Consider the following 11812-nt stretch of genomic DNA (forward strand, 5'->3'; position numbering starts at 1 on the left):
CAAAAATATAATCACTGCCTTTATCTTTTGGTACATAAATTTTAATAACAGTTGTATTACCTGGTCTTCCATATAGGCATATGGATTTTATCCTATCATAAACAGCATTTTACTTCAAGATAGGTCTTGAAGTGTTATTTTACATGATGGATGTGTTGCCATTTCTCTTTCATTTGCCATTTATGGCATAGATAACCATGTGATTGTTGGATTCAAAATGGCCAATACCAGTCCATTTCTGCTCACTGGTTGGTGATGGTGATGTGTTGTAGAGTTGGTCCTGACTTATAGAGACCCTGCATAGGGTTTCCAAGGCAGTAAATCTTTACAGGAGCAGAAAGCATCATCTTTCTCCCATGGTACAGCTGGTAGTTTTTACCAGCTGACCATGACAGCCTGATTCATAACTGCTATATTACCAGAGTTCCTTAGTATTATATTATTACAAATTATTATATTGAGCTTTATGTATTCTATTTCATTTTTGACAACTTCCAATTTTCCATACTTTGTACATTCCTTGTTCTGATTATTAATGGATGTTTGTATTATTTTGAGTGGCTTCCACACTTGGGGCTCATCTTCTGGCATTATATCTGAAAATAACCTGGTATTCTTCATCATGTTACAGTATTCAGTATTCTGGTGTTATATGACAGTGTTCTACTGCTGTTCATAAGACTTTCAGTTACTTAATATTCACAAGTGGTCTGTCCCTCCTTCTTCCTACTCTGTCTTAGGAAACCTAACTGAAACTTGTCCATTCTGGGTGACACAGAGGCCACCACAGTATGACCAACTGACAGAGAAGGGGTGTTTGTAGATTAGAGGGTCAGCTCAAAAGAAGAAGACCCTCAATGTGCTGGACTGATAAAATAGAGACTGCAATGAGTTATAATATTGCCACTCACCTGGGGATGGTACAGGACCATTCAATGTTTTATACTTTCAAAAGTTAAATACATTTTTTTGTTATTAGATGTCACTAAACTGACTCAATGATACCTAATAACAAAAATAACAAATATTGACACAATACTATTAAACTATTGTTCATATTTAAAGAGTTTTTTTCTACTAATGTCCTTTGTCTATTACATATTTACTTGTGGTGGTTAGCTATATTTTGAAAATTATAGCTCAGCAATGTTCAAGGAAATATTTAATCTGTAATGTGCAGTCAAATATATATTATTGTTTTTGTTGTTGAGTACCGTCAAGTCAATCTGACCCATAGCAATCCACAGTCAGTTTCCGAGGAGCAGCTGGTGGATACGCAATCCAGTGCTGATCCTACAGTGCCACACCAGAAGTCCAAATATATATACATAAATATAAAAATGATCAGTTGTATAATTTTAAAAATTTTGCTTTTCTTATTTTAATTGAAAATGGCATCCGACAATCCTTCGCTTTAGTATCTTTTAGAGACAGTGACCATATATTTTGGGTTTTGTTCTTTGTATTAATTTACAGATTTACATCATCTCAGAATATTTGGAGTCTTTTTTATAGACCCCTTTATTCAGATTGCCATTTTTCATCGTTATTTTACATTTTCTATAATTAGCATTATAACAAATGTAATGTTTACTACTGAAATTGTATGTTAACTCAATGGTTTTCTAATACTATATGATATTGGGGAAATTTGAAATTGTATTACTTCCTTTCTCAAAGTTATAAAATTGCCCTTGATGTCCTATACATTACAGTCTTAAAGGCTACTTGTTATATTTTTATTCCACATATGGAATGAAGAACTTATTCATTTTGTATTATATCATTTTTATCTTAAATCATCTTTTAACTTAGGTTCTTAGGCTGCATTTATATTTTTATTTTATAATAATTTACTATGCCTGCCTATGTATAAAATAGCACTATTCTAATATCCAATGCTCATATACCTTAATACGAATGTGTTTGATAGTATATGTGTATGTGGAGGTTAGTACATCCAGAATTTAAAGATAAAACATATATTCTGTCTCCAGAATTGTTTCTTATTTTTTGACTTTAGATATTAGTGATTATACTAAAATATTGAGCTAAAAGGAGAACGCACACAAAAAAAATAACGCAAATGCTGGTAAAGAGATTATCTACATTGCAGCAAATCTTAATGGTGTGTTATATATAGAAATAGGATCAGTCATTGTTTTGAAGCCTGCTAAATAAAACTGAACTCTTGGAAAGGCATGCCACTTGACCTTCCAGGGTTTTGACAGCAGTATTTAACTGGTGCAAAGGGAAGACACTTTCAAGTGTCTCCTGTTGATATGACTGATTCTCCTGTCAGGTCACAAAATGTTCAAAAGGCAAAAGTCCCTTACTTCAGAAAGCAAAAGAGAATTCTTTTCACAAGGAGTTTCACGATCAGTATTGAAGAATGATATGAGAAATTTTCATTCTTTGTCACAACTTGTGCTTTCAGCAGGCACTCTGAAACCTACTCCACTAAGCAAACATTCAAAAATGACTCATTTTGAGATTGAAATACTTGATGTTCAAACAAGAAAACCAATACACATTGTGGATAAGGTAAGTTTTCTATCTTTTCAAAGTTTCTTTCCTCTGTCCAAAAAATTGTTGACCATTGATTGAACGCTGACAAGACTTTATATAAATACATACCTGTTTTAAAATCCTGATTCTATCATGAATGGTACACACAGTTTATATACATTGTTTTATGGAAGATACACTTCATCTTTCATACTCAATGTTAATGGTAGTTAAAAATTGATTTCTACTTACACCTTTCATATACTTAAATAGTATCCTTGTTAACATGTGCCATTGTTTGGGGTAAAATTTCTGAATTAGCCAAATTGTTGATCTTGATAAAGGCATTGTCAAACTGCTAATTGCAAAACCATAATGTACAAATTTCTGAAAAAGAATGGCTTGAAAATATATTATACAATTTTTGTCATATGTACTGATGTTTCACTAGATGAAATGAAGTGCATACTTCTTAGATTTAAAAATTTAAAGTGCAGTTTTACATAGTAGATATACATATAGGTATGTACATGTTCAGTATGAGTTTGAAAATATACAAATGACTTATTTTATTATGAAAGTTCAATATTTTAATAAAAGTAAAGCTTCATTCATTTTGATTTATAGAAACACTAAATGTGTGTTTGTTCTAAAAAAAAAAAAAATCTGTCACTGATTCTCTATAATTATGTTGTCTGTGTTTATAAATAAGAAGGAAAGAAGAAAATTTCCATATAGCTCTGTCAGATTATACTCACTGTTTACTTATGTTTTTAGTAATTATCATTCTATTAATAGAATAATGTTAACTTTTATTCCTAGACCAAAAAAAAATATATATATATATTTTGAATGATTCTAAATGTATACAGATCATAAATTACAGGAAAGGGACTAAAACCTATGCTTTTTTCTCTAATACCACTGAAGCTATATATAAATGATGAATATTTGCTTTAAGAATTGTTGTTATTTTCTACTGATAGCAAACACAGATCAAAGCTCTAATCTTCAAAAGCAGAACTCTTGACCTTAATTCCGAAGAGCTTCTGGGTGGGATTGAACCAACCAACCTTTTGATGGGTAGTACAGTACTTAATCATTTATACTGCCCAGAAACCTGAATATGCACTAGTCTAATTTTAACTTAAAAATTTCATGCATGGTATGATATTCTATTTTATCTCAGTAGGTATTTTGATTTCTTTTTTATATCATATAGGTATAAAATCAAATCTGAAAGATAAAATTACCATCCAAAAGTTGATATTTGCAATATTACACTAAAAAAAAAAAAAGAAGAAAAAGATTAAAGCTCATAAGAAAAGCATAAATAATTAGGGAAAACATGATAATGTAAGGGATGCATATTTAAACCAGCCAAGAACTTCCTCAAACTAAGATTCTAAAATTCATTGTTGTTGTTGGCAAGTGCCATTGAGTTAGTTCTGACTCATAGTGACCCTATATAAGGTTTCCAAGGAATGTATGGTGAGTTTGAACTGCTGTCCTTGAGATTTAAACTGTCCTTGTGCTCCAGTGCTTATCCTACAACACCACAAGAGAACTCCTAGATTCTTAAATAAACACTCTGAAATAAGAGTCATTATTTTGCCCTTCTGAGTCCTGGTGGTTCTGTAGGATAAGCATGAGACTGTTAACTGCAAGTCTGCAGTTCAAGTCTGTCAGGTTCTCTGAGGGAAAAAGAAAGATTTGCAGCCTTGAAAACTCTATACAGTGTCAGTATGAAAGAAATCTTTCTATGCTAGTTTAATTTTTTTGTGTGTGTCCAAAATTTGAAACATAACCCCACCCTCAGTTAATTAGATGAGAAACCAATAAATTTCTACTTATTCCTTTCATACACTTAAATATATTTCTAGGTACAAATTAAACATGTGATATAAGCATTCAGAAAGTTAGTATTTTTAAAATATAAGCACACTAACTTATGAGACTTACATTTGATCTATGAAAGTCCTTTTATTTGTACTTCAAGGGGCACACCCTGAGAAAAACTCAATGGGCTACCTAAGGGATTAATTTTGAATTCCTTTCTATCCTTTATGAACAGTCAAAGCTATATGGTATTCTACTTGCTACATTCTGATCTTTGATGTCTCAGAACTTAGTTTTGCTTGTCTTACTCATGTTTTGTAATTTGATAAATTGCTTTATAATGAAGGCAAGTCATATCAGAGGAAAACAAATCTGCATTTGTTTACATAATTTTCACTTTATGCTTTCTAACAGTTGCAAATTGTAAATATGAGACAGATTGATTTTGTTCATGATACTGTTTTTCATAGACAAGTTGGTAAGTATATATTAAGATCAAAATAAGTGACCTTCTTTGAAATTGGCGCTTCTCTGTATACAAAAAAAGTATTTATATTACTCTTCCATTAAGCATTGCTTTATAACATAAGTAGTAAAATAAAAGATCTTGTACTTTGGAAGTATGCATTAGTAGATTTGAATCCTGTGCATGTTAATGTTTAGGAAATCGCTGTATGTTTGAAAGACAGGATCCTTATTAAGAATGTTACTGTTGAATACTGACTCATAGCAAACCTATATATGGTTTCAAAGGTTGCAAATTTTTGCAGTAGCAGAAAGTCTCATATTTCTCCCACAGAGGGGCTAGTAAGCTCAAACTTGTAGGTAATAGTCCAGATGCATTGCGTATGTACTTATCCTATGGAGCTATTAAACTTCCTTGTTAAGAATATAGGTTAATAAAATTTTAATTTTAAGCCTATAGTAAATAAGGGATAATATAACTATAAGCTTAGTACTGTAACTTGAACATAACATGGATAAATTTAAAGCAACTTTTTTTTTTTGCTTGCTTTCTTGTTTTAATTTTCATTTATAAAAATGAATTTATATTAAAATAAAAAAGTGAAAAACCTTGTAATAGTTGAACGTAATTTAAATTTAACTTCCTGATGTTAACTTATCCATTGATCTGATTATTTTAATTCTTTGGTTATAAATAACATTTTTTAAACATCATGAGGGAATGCATATGTTTTATTTATACATGATGAACTAAAGCAGAAAATTGATTTTGCATTTAGATATTCAAATTTTAATATAGACAGTATACAGACTCAGGTATTCATAAAACAATAAAACATCAAAATATTTGGATTAAAGAAGATAAACATAATCATAATCATTTTACTTAATCACACAAATGCATACATACATACAAAGGAGCAAATGAAGCATGTTTTCTTGGCTCCACTGTCTTCTTCAACTTTTGCCCCATATCTTCCTTAACTTTTTTGATATGCTTTCTCTCTTCTAAGTCCTGAGGTGGCACTGTAGGATAAGCACTAGACCACAAAGTTGATTTGAATCTCAAGGCTGTTCAAAAGCACCAGCTTTTCAGAAAATCTCTACAGTGTCACTCTGATTTGGAACAGACTCAGCAGCACTTAACAAGAACAATAATTCTAACATAAAGCAACTTTATTATTTTGTTTGCCTGCTCATCTGTTAGGCAAATGGCTTTCTATATCCAATATTTTGTCTTTTTAAGTTTTGTTTTACTTAGTAGATATAAGCAAGATTAAGTACTATTAATCACATCTTCTTTAAAATAGTTTTATTATTTTGGTAATAGGATAATACATACATTGCTTACGTGTGTCTGTTTTCAACCTATGTTTTCGCCTTCCTTCTTATCCTCTTCTTTGTTGTTTTTTTTATCACTTGATATTAGGTGTTGTAGGGAGTGATGCAATTCAGTATCAGAACATTTTCCCAAATGCAATGTTTTGCCTCAATGATCCCTAGACCTGTAAGTATCTTCTGTCATTTGGAGGAAAATGACTCATAGATTAATGCAGCCTATTATTTTTCCCAGAAGCACAAATCCTTATTTTATCTGGATAATTCCCAGGATAATTGAAATTTAGTAAATTCAAAACTGAGAACTTGATCTTCCTCCAAAAATCTGCCACTCCAGCAACGATCTCCAAGTTTTTAAGTGCCAACCACATCCTCTAAATAGTTTGAGTCAAAACTTGGACATATTACATCACTCATCCGTATCTCTTACATGCCTCATGTCATCCAAATAGTTAGTGATGGTGACGCTTTCAAAATATATTTGGACTCTGACAAATTTTCACCGCAAACATTGGCAGCACTTCTGTATCTTCTGTCTGCCTTTGCTGTCCTTTCAATAAATTGCCTATGTAGTATGTAGCCAGAACTAGCCTGCTAAATTTTGTCAGATAATATCATTAGCAATTAATAATTCATATTCCTTTATGGATGTTTATCTAATTCAATCTTATTTGAGGCTTTTCTTTATAACCTACTTAAAATGAAAAGTCTAGCAACATTACCTTTTGTTGTTGTTGTTAGGTGCCATTGAGTCTGTACCGACCCATAGCGACATTATGCACAGCAGAAAGAAACATTGCCCAATTCTGGGCCAATCTCACTATTGTTGCCATGCTTGACTCCATCGATGCTGCCACTTGGCCAATCCATCTCTTTGAGGTCTTCCTCTTTTCCTCTGACCCTCCACCTAACCAAACATGATATCCTTCTGAGTGATTGCTACTTTCTGACAATATGTCCTAAGTATGAGAGACAAAGTTTGTCCATCTTGGCCTCTAAGGAGCACTCTGGATGCACTTCTTCCAAAATGGATCTATTGTTTTTTTTGGCAGCCTCCAACTACATACTCTCTTCCAACACCATAACTCAAAGGCATCAATTCTTTTATGGTCTTCTTTATTCACTGTCCAGCTTTTGCATGCATATGAGGTTATTGAAAATACTATGGCTTGGGTCAGGGGCACCTTAGTCCTCAAGTTGACATCTTTGCTCTTCAACACTTTCAAAAGGTCTTGTTCAGCAGATTTGCTTAATACAATATGTCATTTGATCTCTTGACTGTTGCTTTCATGAGTGTTAATCCAAGAAGAATGAAGTCCTTGACAACTTCAGTCTTTTCTCCATTCATAAGAATGTTGTTTATTGGTTCAGTTGTGAGGATTTTTGTTTTTCTCACATTGAGATGTAATCCATACCAAGGCTGCGCTCTTTGATCTTCATCAGTAAACATTTTAAGTCCTCTTCATTTTCAGAAAGCAAGGTTGTATCATTTGCATATCGCAGGTTGTTAATAAGTCTTCCTCCAATCCTGATGCCACATTTTTCTTCATAGAACCCAGCTTCTTGGATGATTTGCTCATCCTACAGGTTGAATAAGTGTGGCGCAAGAATACAACCTTGTTGCACAACTTTCTTAATTTTAAACCATTCAGTGTTCCCATGTTCTGTTTGAACAACTGCCTCTTGGTCCAGGTGCAGATTCCTCATGAGAACTGTTAAGTGTTCTGGAATACGCATACTTCGCAATGTTGTCCATAGCTTGTGATGATCCACACAATCGAAAGCCTTTTCATAGTCAATAAAGCATAGGTAAACATCTTTCTGATATTCTCTGCTTTCAGCCAAGATCCATCGGACATCAGCAATGATATATCTCGTTCCTCGGCCTCTTCTGAATCCAGCTTGAACCTCTGGAAGTTCTCTGTCAATGTATGATTGTAGCCGTTTCTGTATTACCTTTAGCAAAACTTTACTAACTTGAGACATCAAAGAGATTCTCCGATGATTTCTGCATTCCGTTGGGTCACCTCTCTTTGGAATGGGCACAAATATGGATCTCTTCAAATCAGTAGGCCAGATAGTTGTCTTCCAAATTTCTTGGCAGAGATGAGTGAGTGCCTCCTGTGCCTCCTCACCTTCTTGAAAAATTTCAATTTTTATTCCATCAATTCCTGGTGCATTGTTCTTTGCCAATTCCTTCAATGCACTTTGGACCTCATCCGTAAGTGTCATTGGCTCTTGATCATAAGTTACCTCTTGAAATGTTTGAACATGAACCATTTCCTTTTGATACAGTGACTCTGAGTATTCCTTCCATCTTCTCTTGATGCTTTCTGCATCTTTCAGTAATTTGCCCAGAGAACCTTTCAATAACGAAAGTCGAGGCTTGAATTTTTTTCTTCAGTTCCCCCAGCTTAAGAAATGCTGAGTGTGTTCTTCGTTTTTGGTTTTCCAATTTCAGATATTTGCACATTTTGTTGTAATATTTGGCTTTATCTTCTCAAGCTGATCTTTGAAATTTTTTTTTCAGCTTTTGTACCTCCTCATTTCTTCCATTTGCTTTAGCATCTCTGCACTGGAGAGCAAGTTTCAGTGTCTCTTCTTAAATACATTTTGACCTTTTCCTTCTTTCTTTTCTTCTCAATGACTTTTTGCTTTCTTCATGTATGATGTTTTTGATGTCATCCCACAACTCTTCTGGTCTTCAGTCTTTAGTGTTTAATGTATCAAATCTATTCTTCAAATGAACTCTAAATCCTGGTGGGATATATTCAAGGTCATATTTTGTCTTTTGTGGACTTGTTTTCATTTTCTTCAGCTTCAGTTTGATTTGCATATGAGTAATTGATGGTCTGTTCCACAATCTGCCCCTGGCCTTGTGTTGACTGATGATATGGAGCTTTTCCATCTTCTCTTTCCACAGATGTACTCAATTTGATTTCTGTTTTCCATCTGGTGAGGTCGATGTGTATAGTCATCTGTTATGCTATAAACCTATATACCTTGTAATGGTGTTTATCTCTATACTAATACTTATTTTCATGTAATTTGTCCATACTTTTAATGTTTTCATTTGATTACTTGACCTATCTCAGTAATAGTTCAATTTAATGGTACAGGGAGTTCTGTGTTGTTTACTGCTGTATCTCAAGCACTTAGGATGCTGCTTATCACATTCACACACATAAATTGTTCAATCACTTTACATACTGTATGGGTGTCCAGAATGGCTTCAAGCTTACACTTGTGCTTAGTGGTGTTTGTATTGGTTTTGTTGTTGTGGTTAAGGGCCATTGAGTTGATTCCTATTCATAGCGACCCTGTATAGGGTTCCAAGGAGTGGCTGGTGAGTTTGAACTGATGACTTTGTGTTTCAAGCCAACTGTGTGGTCCAGTGCATTATCCTACAGTCCCACACCAGGGCTCAATAAGCAAAGTTGCTCGCTGGAAATGGTAATCTGCTGCTGAAACCTGGAATAAAACCAGGGACCTTTAGACTGTGCTGGAGTTTTTGTTGTTGTTGTTGTGAAGTGCCATTGATTTGATTCTGACCCATAGTGATCCTCTATAGTGTTTCCAAGGAGCAGCTGATGAGCGTGAACCACCGACCCTGCAGTTCAAATGACTTTGCAGTCTGAGGCATTAGCCCACAGCGCCACATCAGGACTCCTCGGTTGGGTGGAGCATAATTTTGAAACACATATGATTGGTGTTTTTTTCTAAATCAAATTAACTTTCAAATAAATGTAAACATGCTGAAAGAAAAAGACATTTCCTCATATCATTCCACCAAATAATTACGTTACTTTTAGCTTTGACCTTGAAAGGATGTATAAAATTGAGCTTTATAAGTGTTTAATTTACTAATAAGTAAGTCAAATTTATTTCCTAGGCTTCTGAAATTTAGTATATTTAAAATTAAGATTTTGTTGTAAATGGTAGCATGTTTTTTCATATAAGACTTTACATATGAGGATATTTACTTAAATAATTTCATTTTACTCCATTCATGTTTAAAATTATATAGCAAATCATGAATAGCAAAATGAAACACAACAAGTATTGCTCATAACAAAATTTGTTAAATGCCATTCCTTTAATGGTAAGATTAAAACATTTTTTTTTTAATTTTCAGAAAAAAATAGATTTTAGAAATTTAACAATATATTATTTCTAGTTGCTAACTATTCTCACTTCACTTCTATTTTGTAAATTGCCAGAAGTTTTTCTATTGATAACTCAGTGATTCAAAGGCACAGTGTGAACTCTAAAAGCCAGTGCTGATAAATGTTCCTCATGTTATTCTATTCTTCTTTCTGCAAGAATTTAACCTCAAAAGTTTTGTGTCTCCTTCTATCCCCCATTCCATTTAAATTCTCAAAATATTTTTTTTAAGAATAATTTTTACAAAAAACGTAAAACACTCTAATCTTTCTAATAATAAAAATGCCAAATATCACTAGAAAGTAGAATTATAGAATAATAAGACTGTAAGTAAATTCATACATAAAAACCAAATCTTTAATAATCTGGAAAAAGTTTTTAGAATTTTAAATGTCCAACATTGTCATTTTAACTATATGTACTTGAGCATGCTACATAGCATATTTTGGCCTCAATTCCTTCATCTGTAAAATGTGAATGTGTTTGTGCTAGAATTTCATCATGTCACTTTCAATAAATTTGTGAATATATAAATGACACTTCTTTCATTTTCTTCCTTTAAAAAAAAAAAAAACCTTCCTTCTCTTCATATTCTACTACACTTTTGAGTTACAGCCCCTTTCATCTTCCTCAGGTCTGTTCCTCATACTTCTTACTGAGAATATGCCACATGACAAGATCAAAGGTTGATGAAAATTGGACGCATGAGACAAAACAGTATTTTAATATAAATACATCACTTACATTAATTTTATTCTTTGACATGATGCAGGATCTCTAACCCTCATTATCTTTATTTGTAAAATTATTTTGGTACTATTATTCTGCTGTGACACTGTAGGATAAGTACTGGACTGCTACCCACTAGGTGAACAGTTCAAACCCAAGTCACATACTGGATTGCTGTGAGTCAGAACATACTTGATGGCACTTAATAACAGCAACAACAGCAACCCTTTGTACAAATGAAGAAGTTGTGAGAGAGTTTAAATAATGAATTTAGTGTATAGTGGAGCCAATATCTGAACCTAGCTGATATATGTTCAGTGCCTTATTACTGTTATACACTGCTGCTTTAAAGGAATTAAAGGCACACATGTGCAGTTTAAATATGTTCAATTTAGTTTTATGATTGGACTGCTTGTTCCCATATAGGTACTATGTTTCATACTAGAGAATCTTATTTGAATTAGACAAATAATCATTCTTAAGTTTCTTTTATTTTGTGAATTTGAGCCCACTAGCTCCTCCACAGGAAAAATAAGAGGCTAGCGCAATTAATGGAATTCCTGTTGCCTATAAAATGATAAAGAGTCCTGCTGGAATTTTGCAGATCCATACCTAGTAACAACAACTATGCTTTAGATTACATGTGGTTGAAAATCAAAGATGATGTATAAATCTAATTTGAAATACAGATACACATGCTGTTGTTGTTGTCAGGTGCCATCGAGTAGGAACCAACTCATAGCGACCCCATGCACAGCAGAACGAAACA

At 33.1% G+C, this 11812-nt stretch overlaps 1 protein-coding gene across 1 annotated transcript in view; it reads left to right on the forward strand.

Annotated features, from left to right (window-relative positions):
* The first annotated feature begins 2310 nt into the window (after positions 1-2310).
* The window catches only part of TECRL (trans-2,3-enoyl-CoA reductase-like), a 256411-nt gene continuing 246909 nt past the window's right edge, over positions 2311-11812 (forward strand). The window contains exon 1 of the mRNA XM_006877321.1: positions 2311-2544. Within this exon, the coding sequence (XP_006877383.1) occupies positions 2311-2544 (234 nt within the window). The remainder of the gene's footprint in view (positions 2545-11812) is intronic.

This window comes from Chrysochloris asiatica, unplaced genomic scaffold (genome assembly GCF_000296735.1).
Source record: "Chrysochloris asiatica unplaced genomic scaffold, ChrAsi1.0 scaffold00480, whole genome shotgun sequence".
Lineage (NCBI taxonomy): Eukaryota > Metazoa > Chordata > Mammalia > Afrosoricida > Chrysochloridae > Chrysochloris > Chrysochloris asiatica.